Raw genomic sequence first — 26067 nt, 5'->3', positions numbered from 1 at the left:
CCTGGTATTATATTATATGAAACACTACCGCCGTGAAAGCCTTACCTTAATTTTACTTTTAGTATAACGCGAGAGGCGCTTATAAACCTCTCCTGGATGGTCGGCGCTGACGTAAGCGAAGGGGGTAAGAGACTTTCCACCATAGAACAAATGATGGCTACTTAAAGAAGAAGATTATCTGCTTATGATTTTAGTTAGGATAAACGGGGTAATGCCCTCGTTTATGTTAATTAGTTCCGCTATAATAATTAGTTGCAATCTTTGAAGGATTGCATCTCTGCAGGATTTTAAAATGTTCAATATTATTCAGATTATTGGAGTAAAGTTCGGTATTTTCCGGTTTAAGACCCTTAAATAGGATATAAACCAGTTTTTAGTCCGTATCTGTATTTAAGAGGCAATTAAATTTTATAAATTATTAGCCTCGCTGATATTAAAGGTAAGTTTACTTTAATTCTTAAATTCCAATTTGAACTTAAAGGTTAAAATTAATAGAACCTTTTCAAAATGGGGAACCCTAGTATCGTCTGCTTGCTATAGGGTTAAGAAGGAACAACCGGTAAGCGGATCCAAAGACGTTAGATAGGGCTTGAAAGTTACTAGTCCACCAAATTCCTTGTATTTGAAGCAGGAATACATAGATTTCTTATACTTGGAATCTTTAAATAGTCATAGACCCCATACTAATATCTGTTTGAAGGTAAGGGGAAGGGCGTAAAACCTTGTTAAACCACTCGCTCCTCCTTCCTCGCGTTTCATCGTCTATTCACCCTGGGTTTACTTGATCACACAACGCAAAGAAAACTTGTTTACATTTCGGTTCGGAGTGGATAGGTCGATAGCTACGTCGATATCACTTGGCGTATAAGTTCAAATACATTATTAGGTGTGACGTCCGGGGTGAGGGTTTCTATATCTCCTCCCCTTTAGTTCAAGCAGAAAATCACTGGGTGCTAACTGTAATTTAAATATACTGATAACAATGTGTCTAGTACGTATTATGGCCCAAACATTGAATTGAGTTTTATTGTGTATAATCTCTAATGCACATTTGGTGTTAAGATTCGTAGTTCGACAAGCAGTAGTGTCTTCGAGTTGTCATAATCATATTTTCTCTGTATCGTAAATACCATCCATATAGCGATCATTGCTTGAAGTCTCAATATCACCGGAAGGGAATAATAGATGGATGACACTTCCCAGGATCACCCTTTTGGTTTGCTTTCCTGCTCATCAAACTTCAGATGGGCATCGCAGTATGGTGTGTGAATCCTGCAACTGACTGGTACTAAATCCCCAGAAATCAACCCACAAACCCGTCTTGACGCATGGGACAAAAATCCACAAGCGCATGCGCCTTGGCAAATAGTTAAGCGCTAATAGAGTAATGACGAGGGAACTATTTATCGCGTATGTTATTCGGTTTAGTAACCTTGCTCCAAATGTAAAATGATGTTGGGAAGAATCATGTTACAATTACCCCGCTTTGTGGTACTGTACACTTCTCTCGAAGAGAAGGATTATATACTTCTGATATCACTCATTTTAGTTCCGACTATAGTGTAAATTCCTGCGCATATTGAGATTATTTAATTGTTGTTTATTATGTTTTTTATTTTATTTTCAGTTTCCTTGAGTTATTTTCCACAAAAAAACAACGATTGAGTCATGGTTAAATATACCGATTTGATCTATTCGGAAAATTTACATAAAGGCTTTATTAATTATTTATTTTTGATGAGATGGTGTATTATTTAATAGCTCTTTTTCAATTATTTAATATTGTTTAAACAGGTCACAATTTTTTTCACTCATTATCAAGTTCAATTTTACCAAGTAAATCGAAAAAAATTTAAAAAATTCATAAGAAATAAAAAACAATAAACAACTAACGAAAAAAGCCCATTGTTCTTAGGCAAGAGCGCGTGAGCTTTATGAAAAATTATCCGCATAGAAATTATGTAGCAAAACCACAAATCTTTTTTTACAGTCAATTTCATCTGAAATATTCAACGACTACTTTCTCATAACGGAAAATATAAAATAGTATCCCTCCGTCTGTTTATTTTTACCCACTGACATTTCAAGGTGAAACAATTTGTGTTTAGATTTTTTCCTTGTTACGCCTTGGGAATATTCGAAGCTCATTTCTTCTAAAAAACACTTGAAAGTTTGTTTTACGTAATAATTTTGATTATTAGTAAGTGACGAATTAATTATAGCGGCCAATGGCCCCTAATTTTGTCGAGGCCATTATCACTTGGGGGTGAATTAAGAAAACTGAATTTTTAATATCAAGGAGAGAAAAAAATCATCTTTTAAAAAAGGAACGAAAGTAAGAGACGTCATTACGCAATATTATGTTCTTTAAACTTCTTCGAGTAAGTTTTTTTCGGGGTACTTAGAATCACGTGACTTTCAGCAACAGATGTGACCATAGAAGTTAATAATGGAATAGAAAGTCCTGCCTTTACACGGAGGTTACGGGCCTTTTGCTCTCATTTCGTTTCCGCTGTGATCGGTAATACCATAAGTTAATAAGATATGTTCCATAAGTTTGCCACTGGTCACTGAGAGCTTGTCATGAAGTGACGTAGGTGAAACGTCATAGATTCTCGTGGTGAGGCGCTGTCAAAGACTAAATAGGAAGATGGACTGCGAAACCGAGTGTGGTCAATTCTCGCTTGTCGTTCTCGAACTAGCTCGAGCTGTAAGTCTCTAGCATTACGATGTATATGTAGTGTCATACTTATGGAACATATAAACTTATGGTATTACTATGGTTTTATTACGACGTTATTGCCGGAAATGAAGGGAGAACGCTATTGGTCCTCCCATTTTCTATTCCAGTAGTATTTTCTCTACTCTTATGGGAGTCAATCTATACGCCAAAATAATGAAGTAGTTTTTTAGTCGGCCTTACTTTTAATGTACCTCTCATTCAAGGCTAGTTTAGTGGTGGCGCTGCAATCTCTCGCTACTCCGGTGCACGCAATTCTCTATTTTCAACAAGCGCTGTAGGAGTGAGTTTGGGAAAAATGAATCGTTACGGTAACCTAAAGCGAAACTCATAACGAATCAACCCAACTTCGTGATAGACGCCTTTATGTACCGGTTTCGGGTGTTCGTACCCTTAAAAATCCTTGAGTTCTAACACTGAAGTGAAATTAAAATCAGCTAAGTCAAGCGAAGTGCTCAAATAAACCGCAGAAACAGTTTTCAACGCGCGCCGTTCTCAAACAGTCAAACCGCGAAACATGCTTAAATAGTTTATCAAAAGCTGAATCAGTTTTTAATTTTTATTTTTAAGTTAGTAATTTCTTTTTAAACATTCAAAATGCCAAATGGAATGTGGTTCGTGATATCGATTCCTCGTAAAGAATACGAGTTGAAATTGAACTCCGTATCTTCATCACCGAGTAAGGAATCTTTGTCCATTAAGAAAAGTGGTAAGTGTATTTGGATTTATTTTAATTTGTAATTTTTAATGAGTATTAAATGTAAAATTCAGTGGCAATTAAATTGTCGATTAAATAACTTAAATTTGAAAACTTAGGGTTGCGCGTAGTATATATCCGGTTGTTTTTAATTATAGTTTAGTTAGTTAAGGGTTATTGTTGTAATTCAAGAGCCGCGGCACTTTAATCCATTTAAAATTAAAGCATTACATAAAGTAAATAACACTCCCCTCGAGTAAAAGTTAGCGGAACCGAAGCTTAAAATACCAGAGTTCAGAAAATTCAATGAACTTCATTGTTGATGGTTGCCTTGTTGACCTGTTTTTACACCCCCAGTACTCTCTCTCAGCTGCACATACCCCTTTATGAATGCAATACGCAATGCAAAGCAGTATCGTACCAATTATTTGAAGACTGTCCTTTACACACAATTAGGAGCCCAATTTAGGAAACAAAATCGCTTCTCTTAAGTACAACTTGTTTCTGATAAGTCTGTAATAGATTAAACGGTTTGTTCTTGGGGTCAAGCTGAGTGTAAAATGTCAAAGGGCATGGGGTCTCCAACGCTTAGAAACGGACATATGGGCTCCCAAACATTGAATTAATTTTTCTTTACCAGCCTATGCAAGCTTTTCCCTCTTTAACAGTACACTTCTGCTAATTAAAGGTTCAATAACGTTCATAGGTTAAATACTATTTAAGGCTGGTGTCTTGCCCCAAATGTGCAATTAGCTCCCAGTTTTAGGGGCCAACAGGAGCCTGTATCTCCGTAACTAAATGTAGACCCCATGTTCTTTGATGACACTTTCCACTCAGTTTCACCCATTAATTTATGGCAGACTTATCAGAAACACCCTGTATACGCATTATTCTATATATTAAACTTTAATAGTTTTAACGTTGTTAAATCCACTGTCATTCGACTTCCATTGTCATAAAGACACCGGAACTATAGTAGCTAACGAAGGAAGTACGCTGTTTTGGATCGATATTAATACAATTGTAAGAGTTAAGATATACTTTGGACGATCAGCTGAACTCAGGCGTTGGCTGCAGTTTTATTTTTAGATTATCCAGGCCTTGCGTTACCCTGAGTCACAAACTCCCAAGGTTGGTTTGCAAAAAACTATAATAAACAAAACTGAGAAAAAGATGTAAAGGATTAGCCGTAAATTCTGTGAAAAAACGTGGCAGCTCGAGTAAATGAATTACTATAGTGTGACAGTTTTGTGTATTTCTTTGCAATATTGCTATGGGAACGATTTGTTTTGGGATAATGTTTGTTTTACGAAAACATGCTGATAGGCCAAGATCAATAGTTATCATTCGTAAACGAATATTTGCGCTTGCCTTGTACCGAATCATGCATGGCCTTTGCCTAGTAGGTTGACAAGTACGGTTTTTATTTACCCTACTTTTTACTGTCATAATCATGGGAAACTCGAACACAGTTGTTTTGACGCGTTTTCAGTAAACAACTAAAACGATATCCAATGGCACTGCGAAACCTTTATTTCAATAGAATATTACCCTAAGGTGTTTAAAGGAAAACTAGGTCAGGTCAGGTAACATAACATTATACCTTAAAATAACGGACTTTTTCTAAATATGAAAGTAAAATATTAAAAAAAAATTATCTCTTATTCTAAAATAATTAGCATTTAATTAGTCTTAAAAATGAGGACTACTGCGCAGCCATTAGTTTAGTGGCGTCTGCTAGCGCAAACCTCTTACCCCTATGGGATTGGTTGAATTCTCACAGGCTGAGAAAGGTAAGGTGTAAGAGGTTCGGTTTAGCAGACGCCATTAAAGCAATGGCGGGTCGCACAGTAGTCCTCAGTTTTAAGACTAATTAAATGCTAATTAATTTGTAATAAGAGATCATTTATTTTCATTTTATATTTTTCCTTTTATATTAGGAAACGTCCGTTCTTTTAAGGTATAATGTTATGTTACCTGAACTTTTTCTTTAAAGTATACTCTGGCACGGCGTAAATAATACCGTTAAATTATTTATCAAAAAACAAGGGGTATACGAAATGAGTCCGGGCGAATTACTTTGACAATTGTTTTTTATGTTTATTGACGTATATAGGTTATAATTTAATTTGTACATGATTGAAGAGTTTAATGGGTGTTAGAACATCTTTGATGTGAGATTACTCAACTGTATTTCATCAAGAAGATCAAGAATGGTTTAGTTTAAAATTATGAATTGGTTAAGGCATTTAATTATTTTCAAAATAAAGAGAGCTCGTACTCTCACTTCTGTTGTCTTTACAAAAGAGCGAAGGTTGAGACCCATAATTACATAATGGTCACCTTAAAGCAAGTTTTAGCTGCTCCACTCTCGAGGGCATGATCTGATTGGTTCTTGCTTTTGACAAAGTAAAATTGGTGTGTAGAAGATTGACCACCATGTTTGGGGTGCCATAGGAGCCGACATTTGTTTAAGGATGAACGTTGGACGTGTGAAACCGAGTATATCATGCTCCTTGGTTCTTAATTGGCAAGGAATCATAAAATTGGTTTGAAGTAACAAAGTTTTGTTTAGCCAAAATGAATTGGTTGGTAATTAATCGAAAGTTAACTCACTTTGGATTAATTACCATATTTTTAGATTTTTCATTCTATGGTTAAAGATTAAACCAATTTTCTTTATTACAAGCAGGGTTAAAAACCGGGTTTTATTTAAAAACCCCAGTTGTGTTGGGTTTTTATAATTCTCAGTTGCATAATAGACGTTTCATAAAAATAATAAATATTATTAAATAATGCTTTTGAAATTGAAACAATTAATAACTTAAACTATCTTTAAAAAACGAATAATTTAAAAATTTAAATTAGTCAAAGTTGGAGGGTTTTTAGTAATGTGTTTTATTATGTGGTTTTTTTTACGGTGGGTAAAACCTAATAAAATCAGTGGGTTTTTTGGGCTGGTTTTTTTTTTAATTTGAACCCTGACTACAAGTCATTTAATAAAGAGGAAAGTTTTATAATCACATGTGTTTTAGTAGGAGTTTGAGTACGAGAAGTTTTAGTAGAAGAATGAACATGTATTTCGGTACGTGTAAAATCTGGAATTTAAAATTTAAGCAAATGTTTCTATGCTCGTGAGGTTGTATTGACGGCAATTGAACATGCTTTGTGGCAAATCAGCGCAACCGTCAAAACAAACATCTACATGGGAGTCTTTGGGAGGAGTCAATATAGGAAAGATACTGACCGTCGGCGTCGAAAATTACCCAGTTCTTTCCCCTTGTAAACAAACAATGCTTAAGAAATTGAAGGACTATTGGAAAGTGTAGTGACTTAGCTACATTAGCTAGAACAAAGTACCGCTGTTGTTGTTTTCCATATGCAGAGTGTACCAAAAATTGTGGTATGTTCGAAGTACAGCATGTTCTAAGGGCGACTTAGAGTCGAAAATATCCCATGACATTTTGCCGTCATGGCCACAGTTTTCAAGCTCGGACGATACCTTATACTAAAACTAAAAAAAGGAAATGAACTATAGAACTCACTGTACTTCTGTCATATAGCCATTTTTGCAACACCCTGTATATCAACATCTGAACCAAGCTACTATCTTGGCTTTTAAAAGTGACAGATATAGGCCTAATATTTTCTTCTATACCGAATTAAGTATACTGTATCCCTACATTGTAGTCCACAATATTGAAATCTGACTGTCCTTGTTCTTTTGGTTTTTTTTTCTAAATGTCAATATTATAGTCCCTGATCTGATTACGTCACGCGTATTTTAAAATTCCATTGGCGTCATATATAGAATCTATTGATATTTAAAGTGAGTTTCGTAGGAAGCCATGATTGGAGGCTTTGGACGCTTATTAGTTCCCGGTATTTTGTTGTCAATTCGTCCCTACTCACGCTGGCTCAGCGATAAATCACTTTTTTTGAAAATATTTCGTCTGCGAGTCGCGAATAATCGGCGATTTCCTATGCTAATATTTCCCCCCTTTCCCAAATGTCAATGATGCTTTGATTAACCGTGACATGATGCGCGCGACTTTGAATGCGCAATTAGCGCGACACGCGTGTTAACCGATGTTTTGTCTTATTAGAGTGATTAAACCGTAACTGTTAAAGGGTTAGCCTTTAGTTTCGACTATCCATAAATTACCTATCCATAAATTACTTGAAAAGAAACCAACACACCGGCGTTAGGCCGAGTGACGCCGACCTCTTAGGCTATTTCGCTCGCGCTAAGATTTATTGAACCGCCAGACGGAGCCCTAGTTCACTACACGAGGTGGACTAGCCGACTCGCGCTGCCTCTAGCAGTGCTTCTTGGCACGAAAGAAGTAACCCAAGAAGGTACCCCCGACCCTGTGGTGTTGCTTTTCTTCTAGAATTTATGGAATTATCTATGTCAGATCTTGGCAGTTTAAAATGAGAATACCAATAAAAATAAATCTGCTTGGTTATTACATAGAAAATCTAAAATGTTTGCAGAATGTTTTAAACATTTGAGAATGTTGTTTGCTTAGTAGTGTTTTTATGCACAGTTACATTTCGTTACCGAATTTGACTAAACTACATGGTTGATATCAGTACCTCTAGAGGAAGGTTTTAAAACTTGGTTTGTTGAGTAGCTTAGCTATTTTTAAATACTTGAAAATGTGAAAAATAGGCTATTTCAAGTTAGTTTTTTATTCGAAAACAGACTATTTGACTCGCTCATGATGTCAATACTGTGTTCCCATATGATGGTAAAGATCTGTAGCTCGCGACTATTGTAATAAATTACTAGTCCAAGCTAAAGCCAAAAATTAGAATCGTAACTCTGTCGTTTTCTTCAGGATGTTGCCAAAGATCGATTTATATGCTACTATCCCTTTTTAAAAGGTATATACAGAGTTAAATAAGCCACAATAATATATAGTCTTTAAGATAGTTAAATTAATGATAATCAGCTTTATGTTTAGGACTTTTCCGAAGACTTGTGGTTTTTAATGCTATCTTAAGACTAGTTTTCATCGACCAAATTTCACGGAACCTGTAAATCTCTCACAATTTTGCGGATAATTCCTCGAAAAAAGGCGTAATCAGTTTTCATTGAAACTTGTAAAATGAAAGAGCGAGAGCTTGTGTAGACAAAGCTTACAGTTCTCGCCAATAGCAACCTCTCTATTTTCTTAGACTTATGTCTTTGTAAAACCGTTCATTTTTATTAAGCCGAATTTCTTCAGCAAATTCTCCGAGATTATACATTTTTAAAAATTTAACTCGACAACCCAAACTCCTTCAATTAAAAAATGGCGTCGAAAGAACATCTTGCTAACTGGCCAAATTAAAACGCCTATGACGTCACGCACTTAGAAATTAAAAACCAATTCCGTGCTTGCCGCCTAGAAAACGCTAAAACTTGCGGCAAGTTATCTCTGAAAAAACGCTGCGGCACGCTGATTTTCCTACGTTTTTAAACAGTGAAAACCAGCCTTTACTGGGCTGAATTCCAAAACAATCTTTCATGAATTATCAGTACTGGAAAATCCCACCGAAGACCACAACATTAAATTTTAAAACTTTCCCTGTTACGCCAAAAGCCCATTAACTTTATTCCAGAGTGCTTTTAGTGACGTCACCTACCACATAATTTTTCGTATACATAGTAACTTAGTTGTTTGAATTCGCAGATAAGCTATTAATTCAAGAGTTTCTGGTTTCCCACATCCAACAAAATCCAAAAGTCAAATTTCCAAATACAATTTGTTTGAAATTCTTGATTCGCACGCGACTTCCGGGATTAAAATATTGACATTATCATAAAAACATTTCCTTTTTAGCGACTATTAAAGTTTGAATTACTTTCTACCGTATTCTATTTATTTGTGCCGGTATCTCAAGGTCGACCTAAAATATTGAAAAACCCTTGTTCCGGCGATTATATGTTGACTTAGCTGACAAAACTCAAATTTTATTAGATATACATCGAAAATCCCAGATTCTTGTCTTTAACTAAATCAAGAAGCGATATCTAGTTTACTAGGGAGAAGTTTAAGATGCCTAAGTATTCTGACGCCATAGTCCCAGTCCCCCTTTCAAAATATAAGGGGGGACATAAAAGGAGGCCGGGCTATTTCGCCTACCCTCAGTCGAAAAATACGTAATTTTCGTCATTTACGTCGCGCCGACGTGAGTTTTCAAGAACCAATGAGATGCTGGTTGTAATTTAGAGGCGGGCATTAACTCCGGACCTACGTTTGGACTGGAGATAAAGCTACAAATAGCTTCTAGATATCACTTCTTGATGGACATCGAAAATCCCAGATTCTTGTCTTTAACGAAATAGACGGATTATATTTCTATTTCTTTCTGTACTTCTAAATAACACTAACAAGTCACGTAAAAAAATTTACGTATTGGCTAGGTGTGGTTGGGGGTGGGGAGGGCGTGTAAGTTTCGTATGTGCTAATGTAGTACAGTATTCATGTTTTCCAACTCGCTAAGGTAATATTCGAGATGGCCCAACGGTTGGAGTACATAAAGGTCTTTTGTAATTCTTTCACATAACGATTTCTAAGGTGGTTGTGGGTCTTGCCTTAATAAGTTTCTATCCACTCTTGTTTTTCGTGGATACAAGCACACACACACACACACACACACACAAAACACCATCGCAATGTTAGGTGTGATTACGTAACCACACCTGATTAACCTGATATTCTACATTTTTACAATGATACTATATTTATTTTAACATTGTTTATGAGGGGCATTGACCGCTTCTAAAATACTAGAAAAAAAAAGAAAAACAATAGCTATATAATAGAAAATGTATTTTAAAATCCGGCCGTATATCCTCGGAAATTATCAATATATCCTTATACCAGTACCAAAGGCTGAGGCACCCTCTAATTTTTCTCTCATCCTAGTTTTAGGTGACATGGATAATGAGTTCCAAAAATATACTGAATGAATGACAAAGAACATGGTCGTGCTTTATTTATAAATACATTTTTTTGTATTGTGTTGATGCAGAAGGTTTGACGGTGCCCAATGGAGCGCCGAAAGCACCGACGCCAGTCCCGTCGCCTGCGCCAATACGAACACCGGAACCACAAGCGGCAGTCACTCCCGCCCTCGCTCCTGCAACATCCGTTAAAGAGTCCCAATCTCAAGCCACTTCCCAAACATCAATAAATAAACACCAAGACACTTACTTCGTCGATAAAAGAGGACCACTTGAAGATGTACGTTTTATACCCAATTCATCAATGCGAGACACTGTCCTCCAGATGACCCATAGCCATCGTTGTCTTTAGGAACAACCTCTCATTATATCAAGCTCTGACAACTGGATACTTAGACAAATGATACACTATAGACCAGTTCGATGTAACTAAAAGGCAAAGACTTTGCCTTCCATCTCACTTTTTGGCGCATGCACTGTGGTTTTTTTGTGTCATGAGTGTTCAGAGGGGGCAATGTGTCGACCCCCTTGTATGTTCCGATATTGAGGGTTGCCTACCCCATTTTTTTACATCGAAAAGGTCTATTGTCATTTATGCTTATATACCAAACATAAGATTAAACTAAAGGGGAATTATTATACAGGGTACGTGGTAAGACCGAAGTACAGGTGGTTCCATGGGCGATTTTGAGCCGTCTGGGCCTCCGTTTAGAAGTTATGAATGCCAGTGTTTTGCGGATGACACTTTTATTTAATTCATTAACTGGAAGACGATGCTAATTAAATTTAAGCGGTCATCCCTAAAACGCTCTAATCATATCTTGCAATGATTGAGGGCAAAATGTAAGCTAACATTTTGAACTCAAAATCACCCATAGAACTCACCGTGCATTGGTCTTAACACACTTTTTGGTACAATCTGTATAGGCAGAATTTAGGAATGGTAGTTTGAGGACAGTGTCACAATTTCAGGCCAATAATGTTAGTTAAGACAAATTTTCATACCGCAGATGATGAAAGATTTATTGACGCTTCTCGGCATCACTGATGCAGTCTGGTGTTCCGAAAGAAATGACAAATTCTACCAGGTAGTGTGTCAAGAATTTTAAGATTTTGGAACTGTGAACATTGTTCCAAAATGGTTCTTGGACGAAAATTTCTTATTAAGTATTTTCTTGTCGAGGGTCTTTTTAGGTTTTCTTTCCTTGCGAATCTGGAGAAAAATGCGATCATATCTTGAAGATGTTAGCCGGGCGTGGCATCGGATTCGTTTCAGAGTCCACTGTCGCGTAAGTAATTAAAGACAAAGCTTTCACTGAGAGAGTATTTTACTTCATGTTTTGTGTCTGCAGCGTACTACCTTGCGCGGTTTTCTACCAAGAGAGCATCTTAACTGAGGAAGAAGATGAAGATGAATTCTCCGAATCCGATGGTGAAACGACGTAAGTATCATTACACCTATAGTATTGTTTCTTGACCTGAATGGTTTGCTGTCTTACCAGAGAAGAAATGAATACAAGTCAAAGTGTCAAATCAAAAGGAGGCGAGGGCAAAGATAAGTCCAAGTCTATGAAGGGATTCAAATCTATGCAACAACAGTTCCTCAAATCCGTCACAGCTCGACTGACAGTTGCTCAAGTAAAAAATGCACCCGCGGTTTCAGTGCCAACGCTTAAGCCTGCGTTTCCCAAAGTTTTTAAGTTGCCACACATCTTTAGTCCGATTGAGTTTTATTATTATTATTATATTTTAATTAAACGACTTAAAAAGTGGCTACGTTATACACATTTCTTAGTAATATATTACCGTATTTAGGATTTTTCTCAGAAAATTTTACACTGTTTTTAAATAAGGTGTCTCGTTTGGGAAACACGGCTTAAGGCAATCAACTGTAATTAACCGTTATCTAAAATAAATTGTCTTTCAGGTTGTCGAAGGCGTTCGAGGAGGCGCCACGCTCACCTTTGATTTCATTATGTTTGTTGCCCTTGCAAGGTAAGCAAGTACATTGTTAGCTATAGAATTACTAAATTTGATAGTTGTATAAATTTCAAAGCTTGATAGCAGCTTTTGGTTTGATGGAGAGCAGCTCCGTGACTATTGTAGCAGCTATGCTGGTATCTCCTATCATGGTAATTAACTTGTAAGACAGCGTTTGATTATAATACTTTTAACACCTCCACTCATATATTTAGGGTCCAATTATGGCGGGGACATTCGGCGCCGCCATCCGAGATAGAAGTCTTATCATGTTGGGGGTCAAATCGGAATTGTTTGGTTTGAGTTTTTGTCTCACTTTGGGTTTAATCATCGGTTTCATTTGTGGAAACTTCGCCGACACGTGGGGTTCGCAGCCTTTTCCCACCTCAGAAATGGCAGCTAGGTATTAAATTTACACACCTGAGGGTGACTGTATTGACTAATAACACCATCAATTAGGGGACAATCTCGAAGTTTATGGGTCGGTGTCTTGATTGCCTTACCGTCGGGTGCCGGTGTGGCCCTGTCCATTCTGGGAGGCAATGCAGGATGTCTAGTTGGAGTAGCTATATCCGCTTCCTTGTTACCACCAACTGTCAACGCTGTAAGATGCCACGGACCATAATGGGTTTCCGAAGAACTAACTAATTAAAATGTTTTTTTTTTTACAGGGCATGCTTTGGGGTTTGTCAGTTATCAAGCACATTAGCTCTTACACGTACCCGGAAGCTATCAAACCGCACGCTGGCTACGAAGCGTGGTACTTTCCGGATAGAATGGACAAGGAATGCGCGGTTCTTGGCATCGTTAGTTTCTTTTTAACAGTCGTCAACATTTGTTGCATCATCATAAGCGCCATGCTAATCCTAAAGATCAAAGAGGTAGCGCCAGTCGCCAGTGTCAACGCCACGAAACGCTTCTGGAAGCAGGACATCAAGGTAATTTCTTAAGATATAATAACAGAAGTATATAATACTTCTCTTAGAGTGAATTCATCACAAAGTGGGGTAATAATAACATGATTCTCCCAACATCAGAACATTTAGAGCAAGGTTACTAAACCGAATCACATTCGCGATAAAAATTTCCCTCATTAGCTCTGAACTATTTGCCAAGGCGCGCTTGTGGAGTTTTGTCCCACGTTAATGCGAGGTTTGTGGGTTGATTGTTGATTGCTGGGCATTTAGTGCCTAAACAGTTATAGAATTCGCACCATGGTGCGATGCCCATCTGAAGTTTGGTGAGGAGGAGAGTAAACAAAGAATCATGTCACAAAACTAAAGTATTAAGAGGATACAGCGTGCCATCCTTTTTCTGTTATCCCCTTCTGATAATACTGATAAAAAACTTCAGTTAATAGAGACTCTATAGCTATGGTTCATTTAGGCCCCAATATTTTATCTTTATACTCTGAAATCGTTTCCCCTCTTTTCACAGTTGTATAATATGATCCTGAGGATTTGTGTTAATGAGACTTAGGGCGTGTTTTTGTCGCATTCATTTGTTTAATATATCTTCTTCAAATATTTTGTTTCAGATCGCTAGGGACTACAACAAAACTATCAATCACCAGGAAGCGTCCGAAATGGGACAACAGTTCCTATCCGAATGGGCGGTAATTACTCCTAGTTTCTGTTATAGTCATTACTTAAATTACCTCTTTTTAACTAAATGGCGGCACTAGCATTTTGAATCGAAATAGCTAATACCCTTTTGCACAAAACAAAAGCATGTTTTCGGGGTATCAAATTTCCGAAATCTTTTTCTAACAATCTATATTCACTCAGGCCTGTACGGATAACTTCAAGCTTCTGCAGGTATTGTGGTGGTGGTGGTGATGATGATGGGTGATTGGCTTTAAAGGGTCTCTTTCGCATGATTTCATGAATTTATTCAAGTTAAACCACAGACAGTTATAAGGTCTCTCTTCTAGACTGGTTTTAAATTAATTATCGTAAAATACGAGACATGATCCATCGATTGCATAAGCAACTAAAGTTGTCCATGAACGATGTTCATCGTTAACATGAATATATTCGTGATGGTTCGTTTCAATGCCCGAGACGCAAAATGGTTTAATTGTTCTCTGGAAATGCACTTTCTTCTTTTATATTACGTATTACTCGCCTTAACTTAAGCTATTTCTTCATGCTATATTCAATATGAATTGAAGAACAAGATATGCCACTTTGCCTCTCCGCAGACACTTAGTCTGCTTCATCCAGGGATTCCAGATTTTAAGAGGGATGAGAAAGGAGAGGAAAATGTGGAAACGTTAACGGGGTGTCATGCGCAGAAGGTTCGATCGATCGGACGTTTTAGTTTTTGGCACTTTTCAAGGTCAAATAATAAATATCATGCCGCGGGTTCATATATGGTTCAACAATACACTCAGTTTGTGGAAGGCATGAAAACAAAAAATTTCGTCACACTCCAGGGGCCACGCTGTGGTATAACAGTCCCTGGCCTATTCCTGGACGAAGGAGAAAAATTTGTCCTTGGAAGCGCAAAAACAAGACTCTTATTAAAATAACGGCCGCCGCGGGCGCGTAAGAATGTACGTGAAAAGGCTTGAGCTGCTCATCCCTCTTAATACATCTAATATCCCTGGTATATCTAATGAAGCGAAATGGCCACTTTTAAGTTTTGAAATGAACTGAATACCGCGTTGCGTTGTATACACAATTTACATAACAAACTTTCGCAGAATCTGAATGGAATCAACGCCGAAGACGTTTTACACGATGAAGCCACGCAGTATCAAACGCTACAAGATATGATCAACGTAAGTGACTAGAAGTGAAATTGTCTGAAAGTCAATTTGGAAGTCGATTAATTTAAGTAACTTCTTCAGGATGTAGAAGACGATGACGTTTATAGGAGCATTCTGACTTACGTTCCAACCACTCAGGTAAAGTTGAATATTAATGTAACTGCAAGGGGATGTCTCGTGCTTCTCGTAGTAAGACGGAATGTAGGTACAACAGCGTGCTCTTAAATGAGGTATTCTCAAAATATCATTAACTAGTTGCCGTTCATGAAAAATAGCGTTCTGGGAATATGATAAGATAATAATGCAACTTTAAGGAAACAGGTTAAGTTATGTTGGGTTTGTCTAAGTCAGTTCACGTTGGGTTTCGTTTAAATAAGAGAGGCGTTGGTTTGCGGTCATCATGTCATGAATTTTTAATTTGTTTGATTGCTGGTTTGGCTATCAGTGAGAATCACCCATACGAAAAACCGCTGTATTGACACACGTTGTAATACGACACTCCGTTTTAAGAACCGCTGAACTACCCACTGGTTTCATTGAGTGTTATATCCCTGGAGTTTAAGAGTTAATTACGATGTTAATTTTAAACTATCGTAGACTCTATCGAGACGATTGACCATGGGTCCATACACGAATCGAATATCACTGAATCGCCGTGTCTCGGACATCGAGAGTGGCCCTGCAGGATACACCACATCCCCTATCCAGAAGGCTATTAACAAACGGAGACATACGAGGCTTATGGAAAACATGGCCCAAGTTGATGTATGTAGGACATTGCACGAACTACTGAACATATTTCAATATCTCGCATTTTTCAGGAGGAAAATACATCGCAAACGTCCAACACCAACAAAGCTTTCGAAGACCCTGACTTAGCCGGTGTCCGGTTACGTCGTTCGGCACCATCCTTACGATCGGTCAATCCGATGTTGCGCAAGTCTTTGGCTTCAGCGGCAAGCCCTCCTTATAGCTTATGGCCTTCGCGCAATAAATTACGCCGATTGGCCAGTAACAGTTCTAGATTCGTTGTCACACCGGTTGACGACATTGTACCTCCCCTACCTCCCAGGTTTAGTAGAAAAAGCAAACAATTCACGGTAGCACCAAATATGGAGTCAAATATTTAATATATTTTAACATGCAGAATCACGTTTATTTTCATTTAACTCTTAGTTTTTAATTTTAATTAATGTTTGTTTTTCTATCATAATCATTGTTATAAATGTTTAATACATTCTTTAAGAATCAAAAATCAGAAGGACCTGTGAAAAAAAAAAAGTTTTGAAGGTCTTTTAGATCTACTGTAGGATTTAACAAATTATACGTATTTATATTTGAAACAGAGCGATATTTACTTATAACAAAATAACATTAAACAAGGAGTTTTTATCATAATGAGAAGTGATGTTATTATGTCGATTCATTTCTTGCCATAACCGTCATCGTGGTCATCTAAAATAATATAGCCTTTATTGCCACACAATTATTTTAATTGTTACCGTGTTTAGATATGTAATAATTCAGTAAAGGCTATAAAATATTCTGTTTCGTAAAAAGAATATGTGCTATTGGACGTGTTTTACTTATTTGTTAAAGGGAGGGTGAAGTGGAAAGTCAAGTGATTTTTTTTTATCGATTCTTCTACTAATTATAAGACCATTCTGTATAATGAAATATCCAGGAAATATCTCCGAATGATTTTAAAATTCAAATTAGGTTCAGATTTTATGAATAATTTGAAATAAGGACTTCCGACCAATCGCGTAACGCCCGTCGCCCTGCCCTCCTGTTAACAAAATTTCCGTTGGTAAAAGTTTCTCGCGATGTGATAGGCTAATTGTGGCGCAAGATGTAGAGCGTGCAACGGAAATTTTGTTAACCGGAAGGCAGGACGTTATGCGATTGGACGGAGGTCCTTATTTCAAATTATCCATAAAATTTGAACCTAATTGAATTTTAAAATCATTCTGAGATATTTCTGGATGTTTAACTATACAGAATGGTCCTATAATTAGTAGAAGAATCGATAAGAATCACTTCACCCTCCCTTTAAGAGAAGCGAGGTTCACTTAAATTTAAGAAATGAGGAAACACTACACGATAAAATACAGGGGTTCTTCCGTCACTTCCTCTCTAAAATATTGAATTTTACCGCCAAGGATGGCAATTTTAAACGTAAAAAGATTTATTCCTAACTAAAAAACGTCGTTTTCAATTGAACATTCGCTAACCAATGGATTAATTCTAAGCTTAACAGGAAAATCATTTTCGGTTCAATTTTAATGACGCACGTGGTATGAAAGTATAGTAATACCTTGGGAAAATTGTTGGAATAAAATAATTTTTAACTATTTTATTGAAGTTCGCGTTTTTAGTAAATGTACAACGGATGTTCTGTACAAAGAGATCTATAAAGGGACTGGAAAACTGATAATACAAACTTATTCCGACCAAATTTCCCTTTGACATTCCGGCGAATATGGCTAGTGTATAAGTAAAGACATCTACAAAGGCAGTTAAACTCCAAATAATTCTAAACTAGAAAGCAATTTCATCAACCAAAGCGCATTTTAATGTAAAAATATTCCCCTACATACATACATGCCTTCTGGTTCAGGTCCCTTCTTAACTGTCCTTAGTTATTATAAATCCTTGGAAATAGCGAATGCCTCAGGGAAAATTAACCAAACCTCGCCTTCTAACTTCGCAATCTAAGGGATTAGCGCATAATGTATCAGAAAAAGTTAGCTAAAAATTCGAGCAATTATAAACGTACTTTAGATCTGAGTGCTCGGGCCAAGGTGTACTGTGATAACGCTTATCTTTGGGCGATTTGCAATCTTTAGCTCCTTTTTCAGTTATAGCAATTGTTTTTTACTGATGAAGAAAGAACACTAGTTTTGTTTCGGACCCTAGAGTTTCATCAATTTAAAGCAGCGGGAACTATAAATGGTAAGATGTCTTCGGGGATGTGGTTTGTGGTATCCGTTCCTAAAAAGGAGTACGATGAGGTGTACGATGATGAGGAAGTTGAATCAACCCATTCCAGCAAACTAAGTTTAAATAAGGAAGGTGAGTATCAGTGCTTTGGTTTCGAACTCGGTCTTAAGATCGCTAGTGAAACAAGTTGGGAAACCAAAATAAACCTCTCCGAGTCGAGGCGAGGACTATCTACCCGCTTAAGGGTTTTTTTTTAAATAATTAAATAAAAAGTATAATTGATTCTAGTTAAGTCGTTTTAAGAAAGGTTATTCCTAAAATCATTCTAAACATAGCTATTGTTGGCGTTTCAATTGTAGCGTATGCCTCTTCAATAATTTTTCGAAATTTAGGGTATATAACGCGATTGATGGTTATTGTTGGCGTTTGAATTCTAGCGTATGCCTCTTTAACAATCTTTGGAAATTTAGGGTATATAAGGCGATTGATTCGCAGTAAATGATAAGAATAGCCGCAATTGCGTGAACCTTTGGAAGCCCTACTATTGGGAGGCTAGACGTTTCTCGTAACCCTAGCCGATCTCCGCGAACATCTTAACGCTAACAATGATAATGGAGTAGAAGTAAATATTGCTTTCTGTGAACTGCGAACGCGGTCCGGATATTGCGAACACGTTTGCTCCGATTTTCCAACTGCGAACGCGGTAACATACACACACAGAAACGTCCAGTGTAATACCTATCCGTGACGTCATCGTCACTCGGAGAGGTAAATATGTAGTATAGTGGATGGCTTATAAGTCGTTACAACGTCTCTCAACATTTAGACACAGTTAGTTGTACGAACTCGAGTGGGGACAACGGTTTGTGTAAATAGAAATTGGTTCAGCTAAAAATATTTCTAATGTCGTATTTTATTTCTCATCTGAAAAAAAAAAGTTGACAATTTCCGTTATGTATGGCTTTGGTAACGTTATAGTTAAGATAAGACAGTACTCGATGTTCAAAGGAAAAGAAAGTGCGGGAAGTGGTGTTTGCCTGACCACTGAAATTTATTCATTTATGGTAAAATCAAAATACAAATTCGAGGAACTAGCTACCTCTTTCAGGCATAGACTATTTCAGAAAGTTGTGACTTAGAGTTATATTTTTTCACCCGAGATGTAAGTTTCATACAAAACGCATAATTGCCATTAACGCTCCCCAGCGATAGGGAACAAATAAAACTAACGAACTCGGTATAGTAAATATCCTAATTTAAATAAAGATAGGTTATGAAATTACTTAACGGAAGCATAGACTCGTAGGCGCCAAGAAAAGAGGTGCAGCGAGAAAGGCTCGAGGTGTTCATTGGGCTTTACAAATTTTATGCACCTTGAGAAGTTGAGATGAAGGAATTTGCACACAATAGACCCATCAATTAATTACTTGCAGTGAAACAAACGCACAGGGTCGGAGCTGCCATCTTAGGTTATTTCTCTCTCGTTAAGAGGCAACGCCAGACGAAACACGAGTTAACTACACGCGGGAGGCTATCCGACTCGCACTGTCTCTAGCGGTGTGTCTTGGGAAATAATCTAAGAAGGCAGGCTCTCTCTTGAATTATATGCTTCTCTGTTTGAATTATTGGAATGGTCTATATTTTTTGCCGTAACGTAACAAATTGATCCGTTGAAGTTGAATTATTGCCTTTTGGTTTATTCATGAAAATTTTACCGTTAACTTCGGGTTGTAAAATCTTGGCGATAAGATAAGCTTTAATTACTCTAGGTTTTCACGTGTTCTCGATAACCTAGAAGTTTAACGAATCTAATCGTTTGAATGCGTGTTAGAAATTGATGAACCTGTTACATCGGACAAACCCGTAACTTTGGACACACCCGTAATTTCGGTCGAACCCGCAACTTCTGACGAGCCCGTATCTCTGGACGAACCCGATAGAGCTCTCTTCAACCTGAATGATGGCCAACAAAAAGAACCCAGTGTGGAAAAACCACCACTCGAAAAAAAGGATTCAGTCTATAGCAATATATACTTCGTCGAAAAGAAGGGTCCCTTGGAAGTGGTAAGAAATGAATGTACGTTATAAATTAATAATTTTATTCCACTTTGTTTTTAATTAGATGCTGAGAGATGTTCTACCCTTACTTGGAATACAAGACGCTGTGTGGACGGGACACAAAGACGATCTTTTCTATCAGGTGTATTTTCCCTGTGAGACGCCGGAGAAATGCGACCATATCTTAAGAGCCTTGTCTGTTCGTGGAATTGGAATCATAGGAAAATCAACAGTTGCGTAAGTACATTACGTTATTGTATACTTTTAAGACAAGTTTACGAAGTGGGGTCTGGGGGTGAAAGGATAATTGTTACAAGTACTTCTTGAACCAGGGATAGATTTAATTTTAAAAGTAGGAATGGAGAACAGAGTAATGTGGGTGTGCGTCAAAGTCCAGGACTCCCTTCCACGGGAAGGGAGGGGGTATGAAAGAAGAGGGGGGTCATAGCGACAGAGGTGAAAAGGAATTACGTATTTTTCGCCGTCCCCATCAGCAACGTCATCAGAACGTAGTTTAAGGGAGCCAATAAGATAATTTAAACTGTTACGTGTTGGAGGGAGGGGCTCCTTACTGGGCTATGAGTCGGACTGAAGTAAATACTAACGGTTTTCCATTCCTACTTCTTGAACCAACAACGCTGTTTTTGACTATTTTTCATCCTTCATTACCCACACTAATGTTGACCCCGCTTATCTTCACCACTGTTTTACAGGGTTTTACCTTGCGCAGTATTCTATAGAGAAACGCTATATTCAAACCGTGAATCAGAAGAAGAGGATGATGATGAAAATTTAGAGTATGAATATACTTGAAAACGACAATGCTGTTTGACGAATTTAATGATAACCATATTAATAATTTTAGTGACAATGAGAAATCGGAGTCGGTGAAGATCCGTACGGGGAAATCAAAGTCCAGCAAAGGTTTTAAGGCTATGCAAAAACAATTCCTTAAATCTATTACTGCCAGACTAACCGTTGCTCAAGTAAATCTCATAGAAATTTGAAACCCGAGACCCCAAATAACATTTAATTTGTATACTAGGTTGTTGAGAGTGTTAAAATCGGCAGTCAACTAACGTTTGATTTCGTCATGTTCGTCATCTTAGCTAGGTAATATTTCAATGCAATGATCTGATAGATAATGTTGTTTTAAAAGTAAATTTTCGCAGTTTTATAGCAGCATTTGGATTAATGGAGAACAGTTCAGTTGTCATCGTAGCTAGTATGCTCATATCTCCACTCATGGTAAGGAACGCGTTATACTTCTTTCAAACAGCATACCTTAATAGTTATGTATCGCCTTCAATATAGGGTCCGATCCTGGCAGGTACATTTGGAGCGGCAGTAAGAGACAAGTCACTCCTTATTTTGGGAATCAAAGCCGAATTGCTCGGACTCATAATTTGTTTAGTCATAGGTAAGGTTGACAAATTAATTAAAAATAAAACGTAACCAATTTTAATTACAATTTTAGGCTTCCTGGTAGGAATAGCTTGCTGCGAAGAATATGGTGGTTCACCCTTTCCCACCTTCGAAATGTTTGGAAGGTAAATAAGGCTTATTAATTCTAATTGGAACACTTGTCAAGGGGATGTATTTAACATGGTTTTCATCCTTAGGGGACAGCTAAGAAGTCTATGGGTTGGTGTCCTGATTGCTGTACCTTCTGGAGCCGGGGTCGCGTTGTCCGTTTTGGGTGGCAATGCAGGATCCTTGGTTGGAGTTGCCATATCAGCTTCTTTACTTCCACCAGCCGTGAACGCTGTAAGTTTGATCAGTGGTGTCAGTTGAACAAACTTTTACCAGAAGTACATAATGCTTCTCTTTGAGAGAAGTGTACCACAAAGCGGGGTAATTGTAACATGATTCTTCCCAACATCCCTTGACATTTGGAGCAAGGTTACTAAACCGAAACACGTACGCGATAAATAGTTCCCCTGATCATTACTCTATTATCGCTTAACTATTTGCCAAGACGCGCTTGTGGATTTTTGTTCCACGCCAAGACGAGGTTTTTGGGGTTGATTGCTGATAATTTAGTACCAAACAGTAATAGAATTCACCCCACGGTGCGATGCCCATATAAAGTTCGATGAGCAGGACAGCAAACAAAAAGGGTGAGTCTGGGAAGAATCATGCATAACTAAAGTATTAAGAGGATACAGTGTGTCATCCTTCTCCTATTATCCACTTCTGCTTATACTTATATAACCGTTATCCCATAGGGTCTTCTTTGGGGTATTTCTTTCTTGAAGCACGTTAAGTCTTACTTCTTCGAAAATGAATGGATAACCAACGAAAATGGCGAGGACTTGAACATAAATCCGGCTTTGAAGTTCCCTGAAGGATACAAACCCTCTTTTTCTACGAATATGGACGCTGAATGCGCCATTTTGGGGACGTTGAGTTTGCTCTTGACCATCATTAACATTATTTGCATCATCATAAGCGCCTTAGTCGTTCTGAAAGTAATTTAAAAGTGGTGCACTACAAAATTTGATAATGCTAACTTTTTTTGCTATGTTTATTTTGATATTAGATAAAAGAAGTTGCCCCACGAACAAACGTGAAAAGAACCAGCCGTTTCTGGACCCACGACATTAAGGTAACCTAGCAAAATTAGGAAATTATTTGTTTAAGCTAAACCATAGGTTTATAATATGTTCCATAAGTATGACACTACCTATACCTCGTAATGCAATAGACTTACTGAGAGCTAGTTTGAAAACGACGCTAGAATTAACTACACTCGGTTTTGCAGTCCATCTTCCTATTTAGTCTGTACTAACCCTCACCAGGCGTAGCTTTACGAGAATCTATGACGTTTCACCTAAGTAACTTCATGATAAGCTCTCAGTAACCAGTGACAAACTTATGGAATATATCTTAGTACAGTAATGAACTAATAAAATGCTCTATACAGGTTGCTCGCCAGTACAATCAAACAGTTCGCAGTCAGGAAGCGGATGAGCTAGGACAAACATTCCTAACAGAATGGGCGGTGAGGTCAAAGTTAAAACTAAAAAAGAAATGTATATCGATCCATTTTTAAAATAATTTCTATTCCAATTAGAAATGTAACGAAATGAACCCCGAAGACATTCTGAGGGATTCGAAAACGTCCAGAATAACGGTCCAGGATATGCTTCGAGTAAGTAACCAAATAATTGGTTATTCGGAGCTTGTCTTATAATCCATACTTTTACCATTATAGGATGCTAAAGACGATGACGTCTATAGAACCATTGTGGCCATGGTTCCAAGATCGGAAGTAAGTCAGGAATAAATCTACGAGTGGTAATGAATAGAACACTTTTTATTTGACACCTCTTAGGACCTGACCCGAAGAATGACATTGGGTGTGGTGAATAGAAAATACAGTCTCCCTACTTTAACTAGGACCGATGTTGAGAACGGGTACGGCCGAAATCATGGTTCGAGTTTGAAGAGAATTTTCAGTAGGAAACGAAGAGCCACTATCGATGAGGGAGTCAAAGATAAACAGGCACAAAACGACGTGAGTCAACTTAATACGACGATGCGTATTGAGAGCGATGTTTCTGGTAGCGTGCTAACCCATTTTACCATCACCTTCCAGGATCCTGATTTGGAGTTAGTTGATCTTCGTCGCCATTCGGAACGAGCTGGATCTCTTCGCGTTAGCGAAACACTTCGAGACACATTGCGCAAGTCCTTCAGTGTCACGCCTGGAAGTTTATGGCCTCCTCAGAGTAATTTGAGAAGAATGAGTAACACAAGGTTCAATGTCTCGACATTGGACGATCCTTTGTCCAGCTTTATACCTGCTTTGCCACCTCGATTGTCATCGATTAAAACATTTAATCAGAAGGAAGGTTGAATAAAAAAATTCAGTCTGTAAGGGGTGAAAATAAGTGTTGTCCGAGTTTCTAGTGTTCATCGATTGTAGCATGATTGTAGGCAGGCCTAGACATATAATAAAACACTGCATCCTTTTCATATCAATAAATCAGCCAAGTTTTTTAAATAAAATTTTTTCAATATTATTGGAAGTTAGGCTTAGCATGAAGATTGTGAAGTTTTACGGTTTTTACTACAGCGGAGACTGGAAATAACGAAATGGAACGTGGATTTTGACATCTATGAAATGTCCCTTTTAGTTCCATAGAATTAGCTAAGAAGGTAAGATAACTTTAAATAACTTGATTATAAATAGATTCAGTTTTTCTTCACAGTCCTTAAAAAAAGCACAATCCAGGTCAAGTTTAACTGATACGAGAAAGTTAGTTTTAATTGGGGAGTTCAAACGCTTGTTACGATTCAAAAATTTTACAAAAAAAAAAGACAGAAAAAGAAAGAGGTACACTGTAAAAAAAAAGGGTCGGAAACGCACCTTTAAAGGTGTTTTCTTCCCCCACAGGAGACGCACCCTTTTAGGTACAAATTCGCACCCCATATTTAGGGTATTTATAAATACCCCCTTGAATGGGGTGTTTTTCATTACCCTAAGGTGTTTAATAAAACCCTTAAAGGAATTTAACTGGACCTCAGAAATTCTGCTTAGGGTGTGAAAAAGTACCCTTTCATCTTTTAAGGGTGCGAATCGAAACCAAATATGGTATTTACCTGTACCTGATAAATTCGGTAGGGTGGTTCGAAAAAATACCCTTTCAATTGTTGAGTTGCGAATTGAAACCATTTATGGTATTTATATGTACCTGATAAATTCTGTTTGGGGATGCGAATAATACTTTTCCACCATTATGGGATGGAAATTAAAACCAAATGCATTGGCCTGTACCTGAAAAATTTTCCCTGGGTGCAAGAAATGGCATTTCGGCCATTTACGGGTACTAACAAATATAAAATTTGCTGTGAAAGGTTTAATTATTATCATACATGGTTCTCTTTCTTATAGTAGAAAAATGATGTTCACTGGTGTGAAAAACTTTGGCACTTTAATGTGCCTAAATCGCTACGTAATATATATCACACAAGAAGTAATAAATTAACTTTTACATTAAGTCTTTAATTCGAGGTTCAGAAACGAGTGTTAAAATTCATTATAAATAGTGAAATGACTTAGACCGCGAAATTCAAAACCCAAAACTTTAAATCATTTAAAAATGTATCTAAAACTAGTATACAATCAGAAAGTGGCTTCGCAATTTTTCGGTTTCTTCGTTTTCTGCAATGGAGTACTTCTCAGAGGAAAGTTACGTTCACCATCGGCTTTATTAATCACCCGTTCTATAGCTGTTCTGTGACAAAATGGTGACAAGTCAAAGCACTTTCTGTCCATTATCCACGCCATTTGTGGATTTGCCATATTATCCACAGAAGTTGTATTATAACTCTCATATATCCACCTCTATGTTTATAAGGAATTAATGAAGAGCCATGCCTAAATCTACACGCAAAAATATTTAAAAATTAGTTGTTCGTTATTTGATTTAATCTTTTAATCATAAATTAGTCTGATTTATTGTTCATGGGCTCACGGCTTTTATTGAGACGTTGAAAGCTCTCGAAGAAAACTAAGTCAAGAATCAAAATGGTTCACATCCGTATTGGCATCAGGGCTACGGAAGCGTTTCTTCAAATGTCCACGCTGCTAGAAGTAGGCAACGTAAACCCCAGCAAAAAGAACCCAAACTTAAAAAATCCTAGCCAAACGTAAACCTAACCTAACCCTAACCAATCGAACCTAATTTAACAAACCATGATTACTATGGATAATTACGATCTTTTCCCGGTCCAAGCTGTTAAAATGGATGAAACATTTACATAAATCAAAGTTTAACTTATAAAAAGTTAGTTAAAATAATTACCTTCTTAAGTGGTTTGATAACAGTGAAACACAGACGCAAGTACAGCAAACGTTAAGCCTATTTTGAATTTGAAAATGTATCGCGCCTTGTGAATCTGCGTTCGCG

At 37.4% G+C, this 26067-nt stretch overlaps 2 protein-coding genes across 3 annotated transcripts; both read left to right on the top strand.

Annotated features, from left to right (window-relative positions):
• Positions 1-3035: 3035 nt before the first annotated feature.
• LOC149717121 (uncharacterized) lies at positions 3036-16759 on the top strand. Of its 2 annotated transcripts, XM_089834527.1 has the most exons (17): positions 3036-3449; positions 10464-10675; positions 11406-11483; positions 11590-11684; positions 11748-11837; positions 11898-12033; positions 12323-12390; positions 12452-12527; positions 12591-12778; positions 12835-12979; positions 13047-13313; positions 13913-13990; positions 14163-14192; positions 15083-15160; positions 15230-15286; positions 15746-15913; positions 15970-16759. In XM_089834527.1, exons 1-17 carry the CDS (start codon positions 3338-3340, stop codon positions 16276-16278), a joined length of 2187 nt encoding a protein of 728 aa, XP_089690653.1. In that variant the 5' UTR covers positions 3036-3337; the 3' UTR covers positions 16279-16759. The 2 variants fall into 2 exon arrangements, with proteins under 2 accessions (XP_089690653.1, XP_089690654.1); XM_089834528.1 differs by lacking the exon at positions 14163-14192.
• Positions 16760-17850: 1091 nt separating this feature from the next.
• Positions 17851-24210, top strand: LOC149717120 (uncharacterized). The gene is made up of 17 exons (XM_089834523.1): positions 17851-18223; positions 19923-20155; positions 20214-20386; positions 20863-20946; positions 21015-21135; positions 21195-21262; positions 21322-21397; positions 21464-21569; positions 21627-21699; positions 21772-21916; positions 22378-22620; positions 22692-22757; positions 23076-23153; positions 23226-23303; positions 23367-23423; positions 23487-23669; positions 23751-24210. The coding sequence occupies exons 1-17, from the start codon at positions 18109-18111 to the stop codon at positions 24009-24011; spliced, it is 2160 nt and encodes a 719-aa protein (XP_089690649.1). The 5' UTR covers positions 17851-18108; the 3' UTR covers positions 24012-24210.
• Positions 24211-26067: the final 1857 nt, after the last annotated feature.

Source organism: Phalangium opilio, unplaced genomic scaffold (assembly GCF_054372755.1).
Source record: "Phalangium opilio isolate 3A_F unplaced genomic scaffold, DU_Popi_V2 ptg000003l_1, whole genome shotgun sequence".
NCBI lineage: Eukaryota > Metazoa > Arthropoda > Arachnida > Opiliones > Phalangiidae > Phalangium > Phalangium opilio.
This window is presented reverse-complemented; position numbering and strand designations above follow the sequence as displayed.

What these genes read in the sequence shown, in the direction of transcription:
- LOC149717121 (XM_089834527.1), top strand. Translation starts at nt 3,338, where the DNA reads ATGCCAAATGGAATGTGGTTCGTGATATCGATTCCTCGTAAAGAATAC. An exon ending in TTTGTCCATTAAGAAAAGTG is followed by an intron (nt 3,450 to 10,463) that starts GTAAGTGTATTT and finishes GTGTTGATGCAG; the next exon opens with AAGGTTTGACGGTGCCCAAT. An exon ending in GAATCCGATGGTGAAACGAC is followed by an intron (nt 11,838 to 11,897) that starts GTAAGTATCATT and finishes CTGTCTTACCAG; the next exon opens with AGAAGAAATGAATACAAGTC.
- LOC149717120 (XM_089834523.1), top strand. Translation starts at nt 18,109, where the DNA reads ATGTCTTCGGGGATGTGGTTTGTGGTATCCGTTCCTAAAAAGGAGTAC. An exon ending in TCTGGACCCACGACATTAAG is followed by an intron (nt 22,758 to 23,075) that starts GTAACCTAGCAA and finishes TGCTCTATACAG; the next exon opens with GTTGCTCGCCAGTACAATCA. An exon ending in CGGTCCAGGATATGCTTCGA is followed by an intron (nt 23,304 to 23,366) that starts GTAAGTAACCAA and finishes TTACCATTATAG; the next exon opens with GATGCTAAAGACGATGACGT.